The sequence below is a fragment of the Hippopotamus amphibius genome, chromosome 12 (genome assembly GCF_030028045.1).
Source record: "Hippopotamus amphibius kiboko isolate mHipAmp2 chromosome 12, mHipAmp2.hap2, whole genome shotgun sequence".
NCBI lineage: Eukaryota > Metazoa > Chordata > Mammalia > Artiodactyla > Hippopotamidae > Hippopotamus > Hippopotamus amphibius.
In genome coordinates, this window is record NC_080197.1 from 48791047 (window position 1) to 48817279 (window position 26233).

The 26233-nt window shown below is 38.7% G+C and overlaps 1 protein-coding gene across 2 annotated transcripts; it reads right to left on the reverse strand.

Annotated features, from left to right (window-relative positions):
• Positions 1 to 1234: 1234 nt before the first annotated feature.
• On the reverse strand, positions 1235 to 26233 carry CRLS1 (cardiolipin synthase 1). 2 transcript variants are annotated; one of them, XM_057703161.1, is made up of 7 exons: positions 25727 to 26233; positions 22430 to 22567; positions 17756 to 17885; positions 7157 to 7242; positions 5952 to 6020; positions 3837 to 3928; positions 1235 to 2220 (listed from the first exon to the last, which is right to left on the reverse strand). In XM_057703161.1, the coding sequence occupies exons 1-7, from the start codon at positions 26030 to 26032 to the stop codon at positions 2133 to 2135; spliced, it is 909 nt and encodes a 302-aa protein (XP_057559144.1). In that variant the 5' UTR covers positions 26033 to 26233; the 3' UTR covers positions 1235 to 2132. The 2 variants fall into 2 exon arrangements, with proteins under 2 accessions (XP_057559144.1, XP_057559145.1); XM_057703162.1 differs by lacking the exon at positions 25727 to 26233 and adding an exon at positions 24533 to 24742.

Sequence of the window (26233 nt, forward strand, 5' to 3'; positions counted from 1 at the left end):
TACACTGCAGAATCTAAGCATATCCAAGTTTGACCTGAATAACAACTGTACTATATATTTCTAGGTGTTTAAAATTTTAAAAAGGTGTCCCAAAATTCTAAGGTGGATCCCTAGTTTCATCATATGTAACCAAGAGAAATGGCTCCACATTTAAAATTGCAAGGCAAAAGCACAAAATGTGACTGACATAAAAGCCGCCAGGCATGTAATTAAATTATCCCAATACCCTTTTTAGCTTAATATCAAGATTGAGTCTATTATGTGGAGACACTAAAGTGAATTTCTGTCTTGCTTCAGGTCTGTATGCATGAACATACACTCAAACATATCTAATACAATCCCAGTGTTTTATAGCAATTCAGTACCCCAAAACCTACAGGTTGAGGTGGAAACAGTATATAACCAGAACCAGATTAAGACTTCAATACTAAAGAGACTGGATCCAACCCGTAAGTCACTCTCAACACCAAACCATAAATGAGCATAACAAAACACAAAACTCTAGTTTTCCCCCTGCTTTACTTCAAGTTCTCCCTTTTTTAAACATCATTTTTGTGTGCTCATACTTTGCTAGTGCTGAGACACGTTCAATGTGCTTCTTGGGTGGTCCAGCAATGGGACTTCCACCTGGAGCCTCACTGCCTCTTAGGCCATTATGAGACATTACAGGAGGTTCCAGAAGGGGAGAACGAATGGCCAGCCTCACACACCCTTCTCTCACCCCCTTCCATCAGACTCTGTAGCAGTGTCCCTGGCTGCAGGCTTCAGTGTTTTCCAAGCCAAGGGTGGCTCAGCGGCTAATCTGGGAACAAGGAAGCCAGGACCAGCAGGCAGCAAGGGGCACACTGACCCAAGGATGCCACAACCAAGAGGCATGAATTTTGCTTATAACTTCCCATTTTAACACAGCTCAACAGGCTGTGTTTAGATAATCTCACTGTATGACTCCATATTACACTTGGGTTAGAACCCAGGACAATGAGCAACCACAGGCCTCCACTGTTAAGAGGAAGCAACCAGCACCAGCCACTTGTCTTCCTCTTCCCTCTCCCTGCATCTTCCATTCTCTTAACCATGACAGTGTAGCAAGAACAGGGCTTTTAAGTCAGATGATCCCAAACCAGTTATTTTTACAATGTAAGTGCAAGTGATATATCTGAATGACTTTATGAATCAGAAAACTTCGGCAACAGCAGACGACCACAGGATGCTATACAGACAACCCAAGTTGGAAGTCACTTTTTTCCAGCTCTTTTATTCCTTTTTTAACATCTTAACAAAAGAAGATTTCCCAAAGTTTAAAAAAACTTTTGAAAAATATACAGTTTCATATTATTTACATAACACATGAGTACAGGTCCCCATATCATACAAACATTGTTATGTTAGAGATATAGTGGGAAGGCATGATGTAACTCACTGCCTCTTGGATGGCTAGGGCAACAGATGTTTTCATTTTCCAACTACCTTTGTCACTTATTATCCTAATAGTTTATTATGCATAAACTATTAGGCCCCTGAGAGGTTGGAAGACTTCTGAACATAAACTTCAATACTTTCTATTTTCAAATTTTACTGCATTTTAAATCTCTTTAAGAGTTTACTTCATCCACAACTAAGCTACCTTTTTATCAATATCCTAAACAATCAAATATTAACCACATGTACTGTTACTGTGTACACAGACCTAAAAGTCAAACATACAACTGTGCAGCCAAGTTGCATAGGATGTATTTTTAAACCTAGATATTCCCTAGTGCTTTGTGAGCAATCTAAATTCTATTAAAGTGACAACTCTTCAGTTTCCATGCTCTAGACTGTTTCTTTATTAATGTATTAAAAAATGACTGACAATAATTGGAATAACTGCTACTTATAAATTAATCAAGAAACCTAAGATAAAAAAATTCTAAATTATAGTTTTATTTGTATTTAAAAATACAGTGGAAATTCTGCATATGCCCATGATCAAGCTTATTTTCAATGCACATTACTTAAATTTTGATGACATGGTTTGTTCTGACAAGTCCTTTTTCAAGCTGAACACCAAAATAAGGGAACTCCCGTAGATTTCCTCTGGCCCTGCCACTGATGATGTATTCTGCTTCCTTGCTAACGATGATGGATGACTTTCATCTGCCTTTTATCACCTGAACAGTCTTTCGACCATAATGATAGTAACTGTAAGCTGATGCAGCTGTGGTGAAAGCTGTAAAACACCTTTTATGGAAGGAAAGAAAGAAAATTGAGTCTAAACTCGAATCAGTAATGTCAAACAGAATTAATCTAGTTAATGAGTCTGAAAAAAATAATAACAATTGTCATTTTTTACCCAAACATTATTCTAGGTAGTTTTATTTTCACAGCAACCTCACCTTACAAGGGAACAGTGCCCCAGAGACCTTGCTCGGGGCCACAGAACTGAGTCTGGCTGCGTTCCAACTGTAGAGCCCTTGTGCTCCTCCCACTGTTCCATGCTGCTTAGAGTATTAGTAGTAGAAGCTATTTCTTGCAGAGCTTGGGAATTCTAACATCTGAATCATTTTAAATACAATTCAACTTTCTTTACTGATTTTTCCTTAAAATTAAGGAAAATTAGACTAATCAGATGCTCTCTGAAATGACACGAGTGACGCTCAGGGCTTGCTGAGTGCTCACAGCTAACAGGTGTGCATCTTTCTGGCGCACACACACGCTTCTGTCTCCACCAGGTGAGGTGCAGGCTCAAAGACTCTATTTCTATTTGTTCCCAGGGCTGTTTATGCCAGTTTGATATCCTAACTTCATATATAAACTTAATGAAATTACAGGTAGGAAGAGTTGCTATTTCTGAGAACTACGCTAGAGGCTTTGGAAAGGCTTTGATAACAAGGCGAGTTGCTAAAAATTACTGTCAAAGTAAGCAGACAATATAATTGTTAACATACGGAGAAAATGGTAAAAATCTAAAAGGTTTCTATACCCTGACTGCTTCATAAATGTCTGCACCACTCCATCACTGTAAAAGAAGTAGAACGTGAAACCTCCGTATTATGGATGCAGTTTTTTGCAAGAATGAAAAAAACCCCACTGATGAGCCTATAATCAAAGAAAAGGCATTGGGCCTAAATCAGAAGATGTAGGATGCATCAGAATGAATGTACAATTATGGCATTTTAGAAAACAAAATGTTTAGCATGTGTATAATTTTTAAAACTTTTTAGCTTAACTGACTTTAGTTAACCAACCATATTCTTGCTCAGACTCCATCAAGCAATGATCAACTTTTATCGAGTTAAAAGTATAGTAAAACACATGCTTTAGTATCAATGTGGCATATGTGAACTCAAAGTATGAATATAACACATTTTTCAAGGCTATACTTAACCTTAATAAAATAAAACTCAAATTCCTTTCTCCAAGTTTCTCTCCCATTCTGCCCCTTCACTAGGCTGGGTGCACTTCCCCTTACCCACTCTCGTACACGTCTGACTTTGTTCAGGGTCCGTCCTTCACCAGAATGGCCTCCCCACAGTCTCTCTCCACCTAGACCTCATGGCTCAAATGCCACTTCCTCCCTGAAGCTTCCCCTCTTCGTCCTACCTGGAAGTATTTTTCTCTCCTCCGAAACCCAACACATCTGTATCTCTCATGCCTTCTAACTTGCATGAAAGCCCCTATAATTTCTATACCCTACACTTGATAGTAAGCTTCTTAAAAATGTTATGAATCAAAAGATATAGCTGACAGCTTGACCCAGTGTTTAACAGACATGATTAAGAACAAAGTAATTCTAGGACTGTCACAATAAGCCATTTTGTTGCCATTCTCAGAGAGTAATTCTAAGTTTAGCTTACCACAGGATCTGAAGATAAATGCTGTCAGCATAATTGAAAACTGGAGCTGCCAAAGAAGCTGCCACCAAGATTAACTGGACTGCTGTGTTTACCTAAAAAAGAAGTCATAAATGAACAGTGTCAAACCGACCGTATTTCAAGCTCATGAGAGAAAGGCATAACCCACCACAGTGCGACACAACAGACCCTCAGCATGCTTGACATTGTAATATCCCTGCCAAAGAAGCTGGCATTCACACAAAAGGCTAAACCTCACTAACTGGCCCGTCTGTCTGCACAGCTGCCTTTTATAGTGAGGGGAAGGGCAACTGTCAGAAAACACCACTGACTTGCATTTCCCCAGCAATTCAATAATGTTGCAACGTTCCTTGCCTTTTTCTTAGCTGCCTATTAAAACAGCCCTGTGAATATGGATATAATGAAGCTACTCTTCACAGGTGAAAAGGTAAATGAGTTAACTGACTTGCCTGCAGTCATAGCAGGTTACAGGTCCAAACCCAGAACCCAGAATTCCTGGCACTTCATTCAATGCTCCTTTCACTTGCCTACCACCTGTCAAACCTATGAGGTTGGAAAATTGAAAGGCATTAACCTCCATGAGAGAGGCTCTCAGGAGGAAATGAGTAGGTTTTCCTACACTAAAAAACAGCATGCTGGAGAAAAGGAAGACAACAGAACCACTGGAGACTTGCTCTATCCATCGAGAGAAGCATTCTGGGAAAGTGGGTGATGTGTGACTCCGTGGGTGATGTGTCTAGAGAAGCACCTATGTTCTCTCATCCATTCTGCAGCCAAATTACAAGGATTCCACTCCATTTTAAAAATAAGTAATAAAAATTGTCTGGAGAACTTCTTGCAAGACCAAGGAGTTGAGGCATTTGTCCCTGGCACCTCTTTAAGCCACTTTCTGTATAATGCTATACTCCAGTTACTATATTTGATACACATATAAGTTGCAAAAGTAAATGAATAGGTAAGTAAATAAATAAATAACCAACCAACTCGTATTTGTAGGTAAAAATTCACCCCAGGGAGTCTCTGGTTTAAGAGTAATCATCCCAAGACAAATATTGATGCTAACTCACATATACAGAATCTAAAAATGGTACTGATGAACTCAGTGACAAGAACAAGTACGCAGGTGCGGAGAATGGACTGGAGAACTCGAGGTTTGGGAGGGGGAGGGGGGTGAAGGGGAAGCTGAGACGAAGCGAGAGAGTAGCACAGACATATATATACTACCAACTGTAAAATAGATAGCCAGTGGGAAGTTGTTGTATAACAAAGGGAGTTCAACTTGAGGATGGAAGATGCCTTAGACGACTGGGACGGGGAGGGTGGGGGGGACTCAAGGGAGGGTGGGGGGGGAGTCAAGGGAGGGAGGGAATATGGGGATATGTGTATAAAAACAAATGATTGAACTTGGTGTACCCCCCCAAAATAATAAATAAATAAATAAAATTAAAAAAAATATATTAGGAAGAGTAATCATTCCTCTGTCCCAAAGGCGATCAGCATCCCTAACCTGTTAAACCTCTGTTACAAGAGATGGAGCAAAAGAAAAATTACAGCAAACTGTACCAGGCTACTGGTAAAACAAACACGCCTTCACAGGCATTAACAGTGTCCTTTCTCTGTGCAAAGACTGGCATATAGTTATCCCGAAGAGAGTTCAGGGAAACAGATGGACAACTAAGAGTGGGAGTTGTTTATTAGTGAATAAAACTTTCGATCTTGCAAATGAAAGGACCTCATTATACGGTGTTTTCACTACAGGGAGGGGTGGGTAGTGAAACCAGAAAGGAACCTTCAATACTCTTTTGGGTCTCAATTAATATGCAATTATAGTTTCACTTTCTCCACCTCCCCCTAAGTGGTGACCTTAAGACCTCATTCGGAGACTTAAATTCTTAGACCACCAACACAAAACACAACATATATACCAAAGATCCAGACAGCCTGGAGGACAAAACAACAGGGTCAATGACCCCACTCTTTATCCTCTATGGTCAATGCATTAAAATGTGTCTCATTTTCAGCTGCTCCAAACTGCGGTTTATAGTTATCATAACAAAAATCCACAAGGGAATAATAACTTAAAAGGACATTGCTTACCTTGCTGATGAAGGTTGGTTTTAACCTAGCAGTGGCATAACAAGGATTGAAATACTTAGAAAGTGTTCGCTGGCAGAGGACAAAAAAAAAATAAAGTTTATTCAATTTATCATTCAAGTGTAAAATAAGTATTTTTTATATGTAACAGTTAACGGAGTGTATACCACATGCATAGCTATATTCTAGATAAACCTTTTATCTGCATCTTCTTTTATTATACTAAACGAGCAAATATCTACATTCTTCATAAATCACAGTTTAGTGAAAATGAATTTTTTAATTTATAGATTTCTCAATTTCTATAAATTTCTAACACAATAACTATCATAGAATAGAGTCTGCTTGACTACATGTTTTTACTAAATAGACTCAACAAATCTCCCTCATCACTATTTTCCTTATAGGTGCAAAAAAACCCAACATGAATAAAATGCTGCCATTTTCACTGGACTGGGAATGAAAAGATGAGGATGTTATGCTCATGAGGTGACCATAAGCTATGCTATGCTTATGTGCTCAAATATGTGTAGAACCAATGAACAAATGTGCAAACAAACCACTCCGTGCTCATGAAACTGTGATTTTAAAAACCAGTTCTAGACAATCCATAGAAGCAGCTAAATCAGACAGGGAGGGGTGCTTAGTTATATACAAAACACTCCTAACAGAGTCTGCTGCTAGGAATGCAGCTGGCTGGCCTGAGTTTTATGGCTATCAATAAACAATTTTGACTTAAAGCAAAAACAGGCTCCTCCCTCCTCCCCCCCTTGCCCCCCCTCCCCCAATTGGGGTATAGTTGCTTTACAATGTTGTGTTAATTTCTGCTGCACAACAAAATGAATCAACTTATGTATACACATATCCTCTCTTTTTTGGATTTCCTTCCCACTTAGGTCACCACAGAGCACTGAGTAGAGTTCCCTGTGCTATCCAGCAGGGTCTCAGCAGTTATCTATTTTGTTTGCAAGGCAGGAATAGAGACACAAACGTAGAGAACAAACGTAAAAACATGCTTTTAAAAAACTGATTATTCATATGTTCACTGAACAGCTACCATAATGGGTGATTCAAATAGCAAGATGACAGTTATGCCTGTTTTCTTTAAATTCCTAGTAAACGGACTGAATACATAATTGTCATAAATATTCCCATAAAGTGAAACTTAGTACACAATAGTGATTTTTTTTTCTTTTGCCTTAACTCACCGGTGCTGGAAGAGTTCGATATCTGACATAAAAAACAGCAGCAATCAACATTACATCTCTTGAAATTATCATATAAGTAAGTGGAACTGAAAATCAAATATAAAATAATTTTGATTGGGATTTTGAAAATTAAGACATTACACATACGACGAAGCCCTACTATAAACTGGTGTTTCACCTAAGTAAAAGTTTTATAATAAACACATATTGATGCCTGTTTAGGGTCCTGACAGTGAACCACTGATTTTTATATTCTTCTTTCCCCTGCCTTCAGAACAAGGCGAAAGAGAGACTATGGCTTTTAAAGTCACATTTCAGAATCCTGATCCTCTGATCCCTTTCGGTATTTTTTTTCCTTGCGTATGCTTTTAAATTGCAGTTAGTGTCAGTGTCAGCTCAACTCAGCCCCCAACTATTTCCTTTGTTACTTTCCAGCTTTGCACCTTTGGAAAAAAGATCACCATGCTCACTATAATTACGTGGGATGAGATGGTAAAGAGGTTGGAAAGGATGTAGCGACTCATGCCATCCTGACTTTCAAGAACTCTAACTGCTTGCTTCTGCATTCTAGATTATTTTATGAACAGTAAAATTTGCTATATGAACCACCTGTGGAGAAACAAAATATCTTCATTTTTGCTTGGCCAGTTCCTATGCAGGCAATTGCTATTTTGTCTTCTGCTCATTCATTCAATGAATTCTAACTGAACATGAATTCAATTTGTTGATAGTTTTTTCATTATTCCTAAGATCCTACAGGATGGCTCCAGTGCCAGCAGGACATTTTAAATGGATACCCAAGAAACTCTTGCTCCCTTGCTGAATGAGAATGGGAGGGCAGAGGTGCTGTTTCACTTTACATTCTTCCATGCTGAAGGAAGTTTTAACGATGAATATATATCATATTATTAGAAAAAATTATTTTTTTAAAAGGAAAAAAATCTTGAGCCTAACACAGTTCAAACTGTTTCAGTTACTAAAATAAAAGAATCATGCACATCCCTTTCAAACAGCTCTTTTTGAATGGTTCTCTCCAATTTTGACATTATTGGTTCAGCAACTTAAGAAAAATCTCACTAATTAATTACAGGTTTAAAATTTCGATCTCTGCTGGTTGTGACTATGACATGTGTTGGCCTCATGCTCAATGACAAGATGATTCCCAAGAGGAAATGCTTATCCACTGAAGTCATGGCATATGGAGTACAAAGAAGACTCGGCTTTATGAGCCAAGTAACAAAACCAAGGCAGTCATGATTTTTAGCAGGATTTTTGTGTCTGTGAACCAAACTTTTCTATAGTAATAATCAGCTGGCAAAATCAAATAACAATCAGATTTTAAAATGCAGCAAACTCATGAAAATTATATAGAGTAAATACAACATTAGAGGAAAATAAATACCTATTAATGCAGTTCATCACCACAGGGGGAAAAGAATATAATTCTAAATAAGCGTTTCTGCAGAAGACAGATGAGGCAATTCAATATGCTGCAAAGCCTTGGGCTCTAGTTCTGTTCACCACCACCACCATCAGTTATGGGGCATCTGGCACCGTTCAGCTATCTTATACATAGTATGTCATGTACTACATATCAGCTCCATGCAGTGTGAACCATCATTATCCCCATTTTACACATATGGAAAACAAGCCTCAGGCAGATTATATAGCCTGGCCAAGGTCACCAGTTATCAGTAGTACTGCAGAATGCATCCCTGGACTCAGTTTACCATCTCTAACAGCCTGGTGGAGAAAAGGACTGTTTACAATATCAAGCATTCCCCAAACTGACTACTCATCACAGAATCACCTCATTGAAAGCTTTATAAAAGCACAGATGAAAGTTCCCTGGGGGTTCACAAACACAGCCAGACTGGGACCAGGCTGCACCAGGTGACCTCTGAGGCCTCTGCCAACTGTCAGCCTGTATACATACAGGCTCTTACTTTGATTTGGGTGTCAATTTTGTCCAGTTCCCTGGCTTTTGTATCTTCTAACTGTTCCTGTCTTCTCTCTCAGTCTCCCCTCCCCTTTTCTTCCAGGGCTAAAGCAGCTTTCCTTTGGTCTATTAGAGTGTGATAGTGGAGGTGTAAAATGTGTCAGGGAATGCTCCAAGGTTTTCCTCTCTATTTGCTAACTCTGTCTGAAATATATTTTCTGCAACAAAGAAGCACATCATGGGCAAATTTTATTAGTGTTAAAGGGAAATAATAAAATCAAGTCACTTTTACATTGTAGAAGTGATCACCAACTACAGCACACATTATTGCATTGAAAATAATAAATTTAACACACAGCCACACTCATTTGTTTATGTATTTTCTATGGCTGTTTTCACACTACAATAGCAGACTTGAGTAGCTGCAACAAAGACCACATGGCCCACAAAGTTGGAAATATCTACTATCCGGCCTTTACAGAAAAAGTCTGCCAACCCTTGTTCTACATGTTAATCTCTACACCAGGACCTCTGCCATCTCTAAGGAGTCTTACCTACAGAAGAGAACTAAAGGTACTGAGAGTTCAGGTCCTGCCTGTCTGCTCACCCTGGAGGGAAGTACACCACCCAACAAATTCCACCAATGCCCAGAGAGCACCCCCTTAGCATTTTATCAAGTGAGCAGCCAAGGATCACCAGACATTTTAGCAAAGTCTCTATCATGAGAGACCAAAACAAACAGAAAAAAAAAAATTAGAAAGAAATAGACACAATATAGGGGCCTAAAATGTACACACACACATAGATCGAGAAAAGATATCCTGAAATGATGTTACTCACCAATGAAGTAAGAAAAAGATATGGTTTTGTTTTGGTTTTTTGTTTGTTTGTTTTGTTCAGTTTTGTTTTTTTAAAGAACACATAGAATAAGAGCTCTTGGAAGAATGTCTCATCATCTGGATGTCTAGGCAGTCCCCGAGTGTTAGCATCCCTAGATACCTGGCAAAACTGAACAAAACTTCTCTGGAGAGTGATGCCATCATCCTACACATCAAGATATTCCTCCAAATAATACAATGTCTAAACAGTCAAAAATAACTAAAGACATAAGATACCATGAGTAAGAGTCAATAGAAACAGACATATGAAAGAGACCCTCAGAAGATACTTCAGAATTATCAGTGTTTATAAAACAACTAAAGCTTACTATGTTCAAAGGGATATAAAAATCAAGATTTAAAATTTCAGCGGGGAATTGCAAACTATAAAGGATGACAAAATCTGAAGAATAAAATAGAAATTTTATAACTAAAAAATATAATAGAAGACATAAATGAATTGGCACAGCTGAAGAGGGAATTAGTGAAATGAAAGAGCAAGCCTCATTAGGAATCACCTAGAACAGAGTTCAGAAAGATAAAATGAAGTCGCAGGCAGTAAAGAAGCTAAGACACTTAAAGCAATGGTCCTCAACCTTTCCGGCACCAGGGACCAGTTTCGTGGAAGACAATTTTTCCTGGTGTGGGGGAGGAGATGGTATGGTTGAGGCGGTAATGAGAGCAACAGGTTCAGGCACTAATGCGAGTGACTGGGAGTGATGGAGAGCAGCAGAGGAAGCTTCACTCCCTCCCCTGACACTCACCTCCTGCTATGCAGCCCTGTTCTTAAGAGGCTGTGGATCAGTACTGGTCCGTGGCCTGGGGGTTGGGGACCCCTGACTCAAAGGATACAGTGAAATCTAACACAGGTTACTGCAGTCCCAAAAGGAGAAAAATAGGCAACAATACCTGAAGATTGTAGCTCAAAATTTTCTAGAACTCATTAAAGATATCAATCCACAGATTAAAAAGCCCAACAAATCACAAGCAGGATAAATAAAAGAAGAAAATCACACCAAATACTGTGAAACTATGGAAAACCAGAGAAAGAGAAAATCTTAAAAGCAGCCAGAGTAAAAAGTACCTTTGAAAAAGAAATGAGTTAACAGTTGATTTCTCATTACCAACAAAGGAAGTGAATAGACAATTGCATGGTACTTTAAATGTACTGAAAGAAAATTAACTACCAACCTAGAATTCTAAACCCAACAAAAACACCCTTCAAGAATAAAAGCAAAATCAGACAAAGACAAATACTGCATGATATCACTTATATGTGGAATCTTAAAAAAAAAAGGGGGCAGGGAATAGAGGTTGGTAAAAGGACACAAACTTTCCATTTTAAGATGAATAAGGTCTGAGAATCTAATGTATAACAGTGACTATAGTTGATAACACTGTATTGTATAATTAAAATCTGCTAAGAGAGCAGAACTCAAAAGTCCCACATACAAAAAAAGAATAAAGGCAAAATAAAAACATTTTCAGAAAAACAAAGACAAGAATGTACCACCAGTAGACCTGTATTAATAGAATTTCTAAAGAGAGAAAAGGAAAATGATTCCAGGTGGAAGGTCTGAAATACACCAAATACAAACCAGAAAAAGTATGAAGATACATCTAAATGAACACTGACTTAATAAAAAATATCATGTGGGTTGAAGAAATATATAAAATTAAAAGATGATAATAACCTAAACTGAGAAAGGAATAAATGGAGTTAAAGTATTCTAAGGCCCTTCCAGGGCCCAGAAAGAGTACAGTCATCCCTTGGTATCCATGGGGGGTTAGTCTGAGGATCCACCCTGCTTCCCCCCAACAGATACCAAATTCCACAAATGCTCAAGTCTCTTATATAAAATAGTGTAGAACTTGCATATAACCTATGCACACCCTCCCATATCCTTTAAATCATCTCTATACTACTTAATACCTAATACAATCTAAATACTTTCAGTTTCCAGTATGCAGCAAAATTTGGTTGGAACTTTCTGGATTTTTTTTTTTTTTTGATCTGAGGTTAGTTGAATCTGTGGATGTGGAATCCGCAGATACAGAAGGCCAAATGTACAATTTGTTAACGTCAAACTGATAAGGTAAAGATGAATTATAATTTTGAGAATAGCTAAATGTTAACAGAGTGTAACACTTTCCAAATGGTACAGGAAAACAGTTATAATAATAGAATACAGACAAAAGTAGAACAGAACATATGAGCCAAATAAAACACAATATAAAATGGAAGACTGGTACACAAGTATCAGTAATCACAGTAAATGGATTAAATGTTCCAGTTGAAAGATAAAATACTTTTAACATTGGATAAAATAAAGAAAATCCGAACTACCATATGATCCAGTAATCCCACTCCTGGGCATATACCCAAAGAAAACCATAATCCCAAAAGAAACTTGTACCATAATGTTTATTGCAGCACTATTTACAATAGCCAGGACATGGAAGCAACCTAAATGCCCATCAACAAATGAATGGATAAAGAAGATGTGGCATATATATATACAATAGAATATTACTAAGCTATAAAAAGGGATGAGATGGAGCTATATGTAATGAGGTGGATAGAACTACAATCTGTCATACAGAGTGAAGTAAGTCAGAAAGAGAAGGACAAATATTGTATGCTAACTCACATATACGGAATCTAAAAATGGTACTGATGAACTCAGTGACAAGAACAAGGATGCAGATACAGAGAATGGACTGGAGAACTCGAGGTATGGGAGGGGGTGGGGGGTGAAGGGGAAACTGAGACGAAGCGAGAGAGTAGCACAGACATATATATACTACCAACTGTAAAATAGTCAGTGGGAAGTTGTTGTATAACAAAGGGAGCCCAACTCGAGGATGGAAGATGCCTTAGAGGACTGGGGCGGGGAGGGTGGGGGGGACTCGAGGCGGGGGGAGTCAAGGAAGGGAGTGAATACGGGGATATGTGTATAAAAACAGATGATTGAACCTGGTGTACCCCCCCAAAAAAAATAAAAATAAAAATAAAAATAAAAATAAAAATAAAAAAAATAAAGAAAATCCATCTATCTATGTGTTATTTATAAGAAATATCTAAAATATAAAGATATGGACAAGTTGAAAGTAAAAGATTTATTTATCATGCAAACACTGACCAAAAGTAAGCTAGTGCAGCTATAGTAATATTCAACAAAAGAGACTTCAAGGCAGGGACTTCCCTGGTGGCCCAGTGATTTAACACTCCATGCTTCCACTGCAGGGGGCATGGGTGCGACCCCTAGTCAGAGAACTAAGACCCCACATGCCACATGGTGCAGTCACAAAAAAAAAAAAAAAAGAGAGAGAGAGAGAGAAAGACTTCAAAAATCCTTTCTAAATATACAGAGGGTCACTTCAAAATAAAACACTCAATTTACCAAGAAGACATAACAATTCTACTTTATATGCACGTAACAGCATGACTTCAAAAGACACAAAGCAAAAATCAGAGCTAAAAAGAAAAAATAATGGAAAACTAAACACAGCAGGAAACTTAACTCTCTTGGTAACTGACGGGAAAGCAGGCCAAATGTAAAAAATAAGTCTGTAAAGAAATATATTTAGTCATCAGCATTCAAAACTTGGCCAAATGAACACATGCAGAACATCATACCCAATGACTGCAGAATACACATTCATTTGAAAAATGCATAAAATGTTTATAAAATCTGACTATCCTGGGCTGAAGGGCTAAAATCACAAAGCATGTTCTCTGAATACAAGGTAATTATGCTTAAATCAGTAACAGAGATACCTAAAAAATCCCACAAATTAAGAAATAAATTTTTATTAATACCATAGGCCAAAGAAAAATAATGGAAATAGACTACTTTCAACTCGATAATGACAAGAACACTAACACCAACAGATAAGATACAGTGAAAGGGATACTTAGAGGAAAATGTATAGCCTTAAATGTAAACTTTAAAAAAGAAAAGCTAAGGGAATTCCCTGGAGGTCCAGTGGTTAGGACTCCACGCTTCCACTGCAGGGGGAGTTAAGATCCCACAAGTCACGTGGCACACCCCCCCACCCCAAAAAAGGAATGAGTTAAACATTCATCTATAGCAGCGCTGTTCAATACAATAGCCACAAGCCACATGTAAAGACAAAGCACTTGAAATGTGGCTAGTTGAAAGTGAGAGGTGCTTTAAGTGCAAACTGCACACTGGCTTTTGAAGACAGAGTATGAAAAAAATAACTCATTAATGATTTTTTATTCATTATATAATGGAATGACAGTATCTTCCATCTAGTGGGTTAAATAAAATGTTATGGGGGGATGGCACAGGCAGCAGTGCATGCATAGAGCACTCTGCATTGTAGTGGGAGTGCAGCCACACACACACACACACACACACACACACTTCACCTATTTCTTTTCACTTTGAACATAACTTCTAGAAAAATTTAAATTAGATCTATGGTTCCCAATATATTTTTACTAGACAGGACTGATCTAAAGAATTTAGGAAAACAACAGAGAAAAACCAAAGGAGGAGACAGAAATAAAAGAGTATGATTTAATGAAATAGTAAACATACCAGAAAAGTTTGACAAAGCTCAAAGTTGGTTCTTTGAAAAGATTCATCAAACTGACAAACCTCTGGCAAGAACAGTCAAAGGAAAAAAGGGACAAACAACTAATAATTAGGATGAAAAGGGGGACACCGCTAAATATCCTACAAACATAAAAAAGTTAATGTGGATACTATAAATAGCTTACGGTAAGTTTGTTAAAATGTAGCTGAAATGGACAAGTTCCTAGAAAAACATCACAACTCACAAAATGGATAAATGATGAATCAGAAAAATTAAATCACCCTATAACCATTGTTTTAAAAAATGAATCAATTATTTTAAAACTTTTTCCCAAAGAAAACTCAATGGCAAAAAAAAGAAAAAGAAAAAACTCAATGGCTTCAACAAGTTCTACCAACACTCAAAGAAGGAATAATTGCAATCTCACACAAACAACTCCCAAGAATGAGGGGGAAAAAGTACACTCCCTAAATTTATTTTATGAGATTAAGCTTAAAGGGAAAAAATATGACTATCATAATACATGAAGAAAAAGAAATTTCATAAAATTCAATATCCAATGTAAAAAAATTTCTGAGCAAACTCCCAGTAGACGTGAACTTTTTTAACCTGAAAAAGGCGTATCTACAAAACCCTACAGGAAATGCCATATTTAATACTGAAATATTGGAAGCTTTCCTTCTGAGACTGGAAACAAGACACAGACACCACTCCTATACAAGACTAAACTGTGCATGACAGCAAGGCAAATGTTTAGAAAGGTAAAGGGACTGGAGAAAGGAGAAACACACTGTCATCAATTACAGACACTACATAACTGAGGATGCAGAAATCAAAGAGAACACACATTTATATACATTTATATTATCAGAATAAGAGTTCAGCAAGTTTTCCTAGACACAAAAATCAACGTTAGAAATGGAACTGATTTCATCCTATCAACAAGCATCTATTACAAAATGAAATATTAAAAAAGCTATGATTTACAGCAGCATCAAGAACTACTGGTTACCTAGAAATAAATCTAATAAAAAATTATTACCTCTCTAGAGAAAACTGTAACATTTTGACATTTTAACAGACCTAGAGTAAATACATTTTCCTTTATATGTGATTATGTTTTCTATTAGAAAGCGTTCAAGATTTTTTTACATTATTCCTAGTAGATGGTTAAAAAAATTCTCTCTCTTACAAATTTTCTAATTGCTTGTTTAGACACCCAATTTTCCCAGCACTTTTTGCTGAAGTCTGTTCTTTCCAGACTCACTGCCATGTACATATATACATGTGTGCATGTCTGGGCTGTCTAGTGTATTCTCCATTGATTTGTCTATCTTTGTACCAGTGCCTTCCCTAATTATTATTACTTTGCTAAAAAAATCTTGACATATGATAGAACAAGTTATTCCACCTTGATATTCTTACATGTTTTCATTTGTATGTTAATTTTAGAATCAGCTTTCAAGTTCCCCAGAAAAACCTGTTGGGATTTTATTGGGGTTGCATTGAATTTACAGATTTATTTGGAAGAATTGATAGGTTTAAAATATTGTCTTCTAGTCCACAAACATGTTGTATTTACTCTAGGTCTGTTAAAATGTCAAAATGTTACAGTTTTTTCTAGAGAGGTAATAATTTCTTATTAGATTTATTTCTAGGTAACCAATAGTTCTTGATGCTGCTGTAAATGGTAGCTTTTTTAATATTTCATTTTGTAATAGCTGCTTGTTGATAGGATGAAATCAGTTCCATTTCTAAGAATGGCACAAGACTCCTCAACAGCAAGATGGAATCTGGAAATCTACAGAACAGGGTCTTCAAAATTCTGAGTAAAAATAACCTGCAATAGAACATTATGCCCCCCTCAAGTATGGAGGGTAGAATAAATACATTTTAGATGTCTGTAGAATAAAGACATTGTACACCTCTAAAAACCTGGCTGCCGTGATGCATCCTAGCACAGGAAACTGGAGATTCCATCCACCAAACAGAGGACCCTAACAAAGAAGCCACGGGAGCCTGGAAAAACAGACCCAACACAGAAAAGAGAAAATGGAAGCTCCCAGAATGATAAAGGGAAGTTTCAGTTTGGAAAGCAACCTACACCAACTGTGTCAACATTACCCATCATACCAAAACCTGGAAACAACTTCTATGTTCAACAGGGAAATACCAGGCCTATCTTTGTAAAACAATGTGACAAGATACAAAGTAACTCTGAAAAATGGGAAGCATGAAAACACACACACACACACACACACTAATTTTAATTGTGAATGTTAACAGAATACTCCTTAGGATCCTTTTTCCTACAAATTATCTATATTACTTATAGCATATCCCTGCCCCTTCAATACCCCGCCCCTTCAATACCCCCAACAATATACACACCATAATTCTGACTTTCAAAGAAGCATATAAATACAAACAGTAGTCTAACTGATTTTTAAATTTGGTATGCAGATTTAAAAGTCTAAAGGTAGAGGACAAAGACTCTCTAGATTGAGGAGATTAACGCCACTACACTTCCTCCTATCAAATGTCAGTAACAGCATGGTATTGAAGGACCAAGTGGCAGCCTCTTTGTTCTCAGCTTCTAACTCTTGGAAACAAACAGTTTAATCTGAACCAAAGGATAAAAACTGAGAAACACAGCTGACATAGAAAGTGAACAACTAAAAAAGCACATACAAAATACAAAAGATCATAAAATTTTGTTACAAAGAGTATTCAGACAATGTGCAAATTACATGTATAATTTGAAGTTGTGTAATAGCGTCTAAGTAATAATAATAACATGAAATTTTACAGACCTCTTTAGGATTTCAGAGCTGTCACTTATTAAATTGTATTTAATAAATAATAAGACTTATGAAAACTTTAAATTGTTTTCAAAAAGCTAGGCACTAAGAATATAAAATAGTCTCAAAAGATTCCAGGAGAATATGAATTAGCACTGTGAAATATTTGCTCAATTTTAAACAATTTTACTAAGAAAATGGGTTGTACTAGTATATACAAAGTCATAAATTCTAAAATAAAACAGCTCGGCAAGCAAAACAATTCAAAAGTTTAAAATTAGGGAAACACTTTAAAGTTGAAAAACATATTTTTGGAACAAAAATTATCTGTCTCTCAATCAAGAGAAATCCTAAGCTGACTAACGTCATTCTCCCCTGTACTATTTAAAAATATGCATGACGGCGTTCTTACCTGGAATAAGATCTGCATAGGTCAAGCTAACATATAAGATACTGATAAGTATTTTATCAGCAAGTGGATCAAGAGCACTTCCCAAAGCTGATTTTTGATTGGCCCAGTTTCGAGCAATAAATCCATCCAACTGAAAATAGAAGTTTTTTTTTTTAACAAATGTCATAATAGGTACAGAATAGATATCTTGAAGGTTAAGAGATACCAGAATAACAACTATACTTTCATAAAATGTAGATAAAACCTCCTCGTTTCTTACCCCAAACGTTCTGTTTTACTGGTATACATTTAGCTTTTAAATTACCAACTGGACAGAAAATAATTTCACTTTTCTACAGCACTATTCTTTCTCAAAGCCTTAAGCTACTTCTCAATGTTTCCACAATGCCCCTTTGTGGGATGAACCCAGACACAAATTTAGAGATGTAAAGAACCCAAAAAAACGCAAAAAAAAGCATGACTGACAGAGCATGGACTAGGCACCCCCTTACCCCTTGAGCCCTGGACTATTTCACTATAGCCAAAATAGCTGCTTTTACTTGTAAGGACTACCCCTTAACTGTGAGATTTTCTAACTTCCATTCCTACCAACTTTCCTATAATATGATCCAGCTCCCTAAGTTTTAGCTGTTATTATTTTTATTTTATTCCATTTTAACTGTTATTAGCAATATTTCTTATCTAGTGCCACTGTTAATTCTATGTCTGACTATAATGGCATGACCTGTATTTGAATAAAAAACTAAATTCTCTGTACCTGGCCTACTTAAAATTTTTGATATGAAAATTACTTATTCACTACTCTTGGAAACAAAGTATATTTTAAAGCAGAGATCACACTTGGTTGCCAGGGGGCCAAAGGGGCCTGCAGGCTGATTTTGTTTGACCTGCCCAGAGAGTTTTAAAATATAAATTAGTTGCCAATATTTAAATATTCAACCTCAAAAACTCCAGATCTCCAAGTTCACTTGAGAAATGGGACAATCTGGCCACCCTGGGGCCACAAAATTGACTGAAACCAAATACTGCCTATGTTCATTAAACAAGGCAGATATTTTCTGGTTTTTCAAGTCCCTACCTGGCTTTTACCCATTTTATTTAACTTCAAGCTTCAACAAATGTTTGAATTTTCTAGTCCTATTTCCAAGGAAAAAGATCAAGTTAATTTAGGCATAATTTAACATGGTACATTTTAAAGGATAAATAAGTTCTCCACATCGCAAGTATTCCAATGACTCAGAGACAGCAGTCATACAGGACAATGGTTAAGAACTTACTCTTCACAGCAGAACGTAAGTGGTTCAAGCACTGGCTCTCCCACTCACTTAACTGTGTGACTCTGGGCAAGTTATTTGGCTTAAGCCTCGGTTTCCTCATCTGTAAAACAGATAGTGCTACCTACCTCAGAGGGTGGGTGGTCTCAGTACATACTGTGATTAATACTTGTTTAGCACTCAGCATTTAGTAAATCCTCAAAAAAAGCAGTTACTAGCTATTACTACTTCAAGTGAAAAAATCTATTTTCTTAACTATACTAGAGGTAACACTGACAAAAAGTGCCTAGAACTGGGAGTTAGGGCCTTGGAAGATTCAGTTGTCAGTTCAGTTTCTGATCTCAGGGAACTTAACCTCCCATTTTTTCACCATCATCACCCTCTCGTCCTCTTCGTTCCTCTACCCACATTGGATTCCAAGGTCATAAAAATTATCTCTTGTCTGTAAACCTCTGTAACTCCCTACTCCACTCTCCCTCAACCTTGCTTAAATACAACTGTCATGTACTCTAGGCCTGCACCCAAAGAGCTGAACACTGATCATGAAAAACACATAAATGGGCTGACTGATCTCACTTTTTCATGACCACAAATCTTCTATGGTCACTCAATATTGCCTGGCAAATCTACACCTGTTTACTGTGTTTACCTCCTCTTTTCACAGTCTGCTCTTACCTCGGACTGACTCCATCCCTCTCAAAGCCTCTCTCTCTAGCTCATGATCATGTCTATATTATCTTGAAAAACAGAAACAGACTGTCAGCACTCCCTCATATTCCCACCTCCAAATCCACCACCCACCAGCGTCCACGCACATTCTCTCTGCTGCCCTGATCTCTGATCCCAGTCCCTTTTACCTACTGTGAGTTTTCCCCACCTCCCCTGCATCATCAACCTCTCTCTTCCAACCCAGTCATTTAATTAATTAACAACAAAAATTTCCCCAGTGGCTACCTCTTTGTAAACTACCCTTCCTTGACTATTTCTCTATTCCCCTATGAAGCAAACTTCCTCAAAGTGACATCTACTGTCATCACCACCTCACATATGCTTGCCAACCCACTCTGACTGCCCCACCCTCTAGAGATGGTACTCATAAAGGTCACCGATGAATTCTACATTCTTAGCTTACCTGATCTCAACACAATTGAAGCACTTTCTTCACTTAATATCCAGGACACCTTATGGCCCAATTTTCTTCTTTTCTCACCAGCTATTCCTTCTCAGTGTCCTTTGTCAGCTCCTTCACTGCTCCATTTATTGCTCTTTTCTCTGACCCCTTCTCTTCTTTTACCACAGCCTAGATGATTTCATCCAGACTTGACCATCTATACGATGAAAACTCTTAAGTCTATCTCTAATCATGATTTCCTCCAACTCCAAACTACTGTATTCAACTACCCAATTGTTACCTCTATCTGAACAGGCACAACAACTCTTTTCCCACAAATCCTGTCCTATCCTGAGTGTTGACCACCACAGAAAATGTAAACCTCCATGCACCTGCTTGTTGAAAAAAAAAAAAAAAAGTAACAGCCAGCACTCACATTTAATTCCTTTCTCACCACACATATCCAATCTATTACCATATCAACTCTATCTGCAAAACACATTCCCAACCCACTTCCCTAGATTACTGTAAGCCTTCTAACCAGCCTCTCTGCTTCTATTCTTGCATTCTTGTCATCCACTTCCCATACACAACATTCCCCTGCTTAAACCCTCCCTGTCCAGCCATCTGCCCAGTGGCCATTCTAGAGGCATCAAAACCTCCATGGAGTAAATGTAATATAGTGCCAGTTAACTCACATTTCCAAACACATTGTCTCACGTATTTAGAAAAGTGTAAACAAGGCCTCTCCCATTCAATGAATATTGCAATCTCATGTGGCAACTAAAAAAAAAAACCTACAAACAAAAAGAAGAGCAAATCCAGTAACTGAAAAAGATCTTGTCTATTACCATAAAAAAAAATTCCATTGTCAGTATAATGGCCTTTGACAGACTTGGAGACCACATTAATAAGTGGAGGCCTTCACGCTTCAGAGATAAAAGCGGGGACAAAAGAAGAGATTGTGAGAATGGGGAGAAGCTGTGACAAACAGGAGCTAACTCTGGAAAAAGAGAGATGGTAGCCACTTCAAGAGACTGTATTTGATGCATATTTGGAAATGCCTTGTAACAATACAAACCCCCTCCTTTATTTACCCTGCAAAATCTTCAGCTAGTTCTGCACTGCTCAACAATGCTACAGGGCAGGTGGAATTTTGTTTCTATGAACCTCAAAGGGAATATCTGATGTTTCAAAGAAAAATACTACACAACTTTTATTAACAGAAAATTAATTTCTCTTTATTCTCACTAAATATTGAGCAAAGCTTTTCAAATGTACATCAGTTTAAAGAGACAACAAATTATTGTTGCCTGTCTCGGTGCTCACTTGGCTCTCAGACCAGCCTTTTACAAGAATATACTATATATATACACAATGTCTATTTCCACATGCTTTTGTCCTGATTAAAAATTTTTCCTCTACCTTTCCCCTACTTCCTTCAATTGTGTTTTTGCAGAATGTAGTTTTACAAGCCATTTCAAATCCTTTATGCAACAGGGTGGGTAATAGATACAAATAATGATAATGACTAGCCAGTCCACAAAAGCCTATATAACACACAGTGCAGCTTTCTGTTATAAAATTATTTTCCAAGTTCTAATTTGAGATAACCTAAATAAATCTTTCCCTCCCTACAAACTGACACAGTGATGTCAAGGTGCTTTTTTCTCCTCTGTCCATCTGCTGGGCGAGTGGAAGAAGGAAGGATGCCTAAGGCCCACCAAGGGCAGGGTCTTCTGGAAGGTGGTCAGAGGGGTGTGGGGGAGGAATCAGGGACCAAATGCATGGGGTGCCTATGGCCTCCTGCGAGCATAAACCTGAACAGAGATCTGGCCTCTACAAACTCCCTGGTCACAACAATTGGCCCACTGTTTTCCTCTCCACCAGTAAAACCAACTGTTGTTGCAGATCAGATATTTCTCTCTACTACGTAAGTAGAAAAAAATAGTCTCACAGCTTCTTTCCTTTATTTCTATCCCTAAAGCAAGTACTTGGCTCTTTGAGAATTTCCAAGGCTTTTTCTTTTATGAACAAGTTAAAAACCAAGAATAAAAAGCTCCCTCTCCTATGCCTCCCTAAAACCTCCACTTCCTTCCTTAGATCATATAAAGAATAACAGAGTCCCACATAGATGCTAAAGACAAGCCTTTATACCAAGTACTAGGTGAAATTCATCTTGAGGACTTCCTTCCAAGGAAAAGCAGTCTTGAGGCTGTTATTTCAGTGTAGTAGAGACCCTGGGATTTAGAAGGGGAGCAAAACAGGGGGAGTGCCTTTGCAACTTACCAAATCAGTTAGCCCAGCTAAAGCAAATACTCCTAGTGCAATATTAAAATCTTCTTCAATAATCAAATAGCCCAAAACAGGGGCCAAGCCAATTCTCGTCATTGACAACATATTTGGGATTGTCCATGGGTTTTCATACTGAAACATAAAGACAACAAAATTTAAATTAAATACTATAAATACATACTTTAAATAACTACATACATTGGAAAAATAAACTTCATCAACTTAAAGGTCAGAAGTTACATAAACCTTAAAATTAGTACTTTAAGCTGAGCTTTAAAATCCATTCTGTTGTTTTTACATACATCGCTCTAAAATGTTAAGAATGCAGAAGATGAAGATATGTACCCAGACACAGACTAAAGTACTGACTGTATACAGAGTGGGTTTTCTGACCAGAGAGAAGGAATCAACATCTATTATCTACCATATAAGTCAAGTCTTTAATATATTACTTCACCATCAGAATTCAAAACTAAAAACATACTGCTTTTAAAAGTGAAACTTCAACAACACTGTAAATCAACTACTTTCAATACAAATTTTTTAAAAAAAGAATTATTGGGACATCCCTGGTGGTGCTGTGGTTAAGGATCTGCCTGCCAATACAGGGACACAGGTTTGATCCCTGGTCCGGGAAGATCCCACATGCCACGGCGCAACTAAGCCAGTGCACCACAACTACTGAGCCTGCTCTCTAGGGCCGGAGAGCCACAACTACTGAGCCTGCGTGTTGCAACTACTGAAGCCCGTGTGCCTAGAGCCCGAGCTCTGCAAAAAGAGAAGTCACCGCCATGAGAAGCCCGCACACTGCAACAAAGAGAAGCCCCCACTCGCTGCAACTAGAGAAAGCCTGCTCACAGCAACAAAGACCCAAAGCAGCCAAATAAATAAATAAATATTTAAAAAATAAAAAAAGAATTACTTTCCCATTATAAGAAATTTTTTTAAAAAGTGAAACTTCAGGAAGATCTTGTACTTCAAGTAGACAGTCTAGAAAACATCAGAAAAAAAGCCAAATTATCAACCATGGGCATTTTGGCTAAAAAAACATTTTTTGCAAATAGCCTCTCCTCACTTCTCTACACATACCCATCAAAAGAATGCTAAATGCCATACACAGTGTTTGGAGATATGAATGAGGAGGAAAAAAACATTTAATTCCATAACCTCATCACGAAACTGGAGAACTGCTGGAAGAAAATGGAACAAGGAACATGGATTGAGATCCTTAGGACATAAAGAGATTTTGTAAACTTGTTCAAAATAGCCACAGAAATGTTAAGCTCCCCAATCAGAAGCTGGGGGCTTTCACAGCTCCCCCGTGGGAGCTTTCTGATTCCTTGAAACTTCATTTGGAGCCAAGGTGTTTGCTGTTGGCACCAACAAAAGGGCACCATGGCAGCTGCTCTGAAGAACATTCTTTCCTTGCCAAACAAAATCTGTTTCATGAGAGGGTATTTCAACTTTAAAAAGCCTCAACCTAGCAGAACTAAGACATACTGCACAAAACGGGGTACAGAAATAATACAAAGAAAATATCATTCCCAAAAGGCTGGATTTTTTTCTCCACTGAATCAAGACTGCCAGCTCTACCCCATGGGGCTATCTCCTCATAAGATAACCCTACTTTACCTCTTTATCATTCAGTAACCAATTTGCCTGAACCTTTATTTTGATTTTTTAAAAAAGTAACAGTTTCCACTTCTAAGGACCTCTTTTAAAATACCTTGAACCATTCTATAAGAAAAAAGGGCAGTTCTCTAAAGATACTAAGTTTGTATTTATAAATAGAACCCGACAAGAAACGTTCACCTCATCTTGGAGAAATAATGGAGTTATTGGGGTCAGGTGGTGGAATGCTGTCACTAAAGCTACAGAAAAATTCAAATCCTCCAGGAAACAACGACCAAACAAGCAGCACTCCAAACCTCTACTCAAGGACCTTTTATTGAAAGTAAACCACGTTATATTAATTAAATGGAATTATTCTTGGAACATATTCCAAATTCAAGTTCAAAGGTCCAAGTGTTTCAGAGTCCACAGAAAAAAGTTAAGTCTGTTGACCATACTGCAGCACAGAGTAAGTCAAATACTGACCCAGGATTACAGCAACTCATTGAGGGTGGGAGGGGGAGTACAGTTCATGACTGAGAAAAAGGAAAAACAAAGCAAAAGGTCAGAATACAGAGGCCCAAAATTAATCTCAGAGCAGTGAGGCGAAATTAAAGACACAGTTGTAAACAGCCAGATCATTTCACCTGGCGAATTAATAAGCCAGACTGAATGTTCTTGGAACAATGAAAGGGATTCTTTTTAGCTGCACATAAAATAGTTCAGTTAAAATGCCTCATTAATTTTAATCATTAAATTCATAAACATTTCTAAATTAAAATTAAGACAGCTAATCTCAGATTACCCAACCAGATAACCTGTGGCATACTCGACCAACTACTGCCGTTCTGGGAAGGCCTTCAGCCAGGATATGGCAACCTCAAAGCATCCAGCATCCAAACCCCAACATGCTTTAGCTTTTAATGGAGCTGAGACCCCTGCCAGGATGTGGCCACCACAACCCATGCTGTACAACTGATGAAAGCAGCACAGGGGCCCCCTGAAGACATAACAATTGAAGATGTAATAATTGCATGAGTCTTGCTACATGACATCAAAAGCTCTCCCACATTCATGCTCTGATGTCTTCTGTTTGGTCAGTATTTCAACAGGTAAGCAGGCAAATATTTTCGTCCGTTACCTCAGAAAGAGAGTTTTAATCTTTTTCTATAATTAAAGGTGAAACGGTTTTTTAGTTACGATTTGAATTAGTTAGCGTTCATCCTACAATACGTAAACTTACCAAAGGTCAAATGATAGTTAATCAAACCTGCAAGCAAACAGAAAGGCCTGTGTACCTTTCTGAAGTCATCCAGAGACTTGCCCTTAACACTGGGGATTCGCTTGCGAAAATTTAAAACGGGCTTTCAATACGAGAAGTGGAGGCTATTTTTACCAATGCGGTTTCCAGAGGCGGTCAGCTACGGGTGCGGATAGAGAGGGAGAAGAGGGTTCTAACTTTACCACCGAGACGGAAGGCGGACCCGGCTGGTACCCCTGACATTCGTCCCGACTGAGAAATCTGCCCGTAACTTGTCCTCAGGGAACGGTTTAAAAGTTCTGAAACAGAAGCATCGGACCTGAACGTCCAGGGCACGGTCCTCGATTCCGGGACCGAACCCCATCGGAGCCGACGACCTCGACCCAGCGTCGCCCCTCCGCCGCCTCCTCAATACTTACCGGGCTGGCGGCGCTTGCCGGGCCCCACCGGCCGCCCCGGGCCTCGGCGGCGGCGTCCTCTCCGGCCGCGGGCCCCGGGGCTGCCTTCCCCGCGCCGGAGCAGTGGGCCCGCGGGCGGGTCCCAGGCAGCCGCAGGCCGAGCGCAGCCGGGCGCAGCCACCAGCGCTCCGCCAGGCAGCCCAGGCAGCAGGGCGCCGGCGGCAGCAAGGCCTCGCGGGCGCGCCCCTTGCCCGACCGCGCTCCCGGGGCCCACGCGGCGACGCGCAGGACCCCCCACGAGGCACGCGCCACGCGCGAGGCCAACATGGCCGTGCGGGCGCGCCGCGGGGACGCAGGCGGCCAGAGCTCAGCAGCCCGAGGCACCCGCGAGCCGCTTCCCCGAACCCCCGCAACAGCGGAGATCCTCGACCGCCTCCATACTACTTCTCAAGCCCCAGCACTCTCTTTTATACAGGTGGTCTGGGGCCGCCAAGGACCGACGCCTTCGCGACGCTTTTGCGACACCGT

Excerpts from the sequence above, each read along its gene's own strand:
- CRLS1 (XM_057703161.1), bottom strand. The coding sequence starts at position 26,032 with ATGTTGGCCTCGCGCGTGGCGCGTGCCTCGTGGGGGGTCCTGCGCGTC. Across the intron at positions 17,886-22,429 it reads TAGCTGGGCTAACTGATTTG|TTGGATGGATTTATTGCTCG; the intron begins GTAAGTTGCAAA and ends TTCTATTTTCAG. Across the intron at positions 2,221-3,836 it reads ATTTATCTTCAGATCCTGTG|GTGTTTTACAGCTTTCACCA; the intron begins GTAAGCTAAACT and ends CTTCCATAAAAG.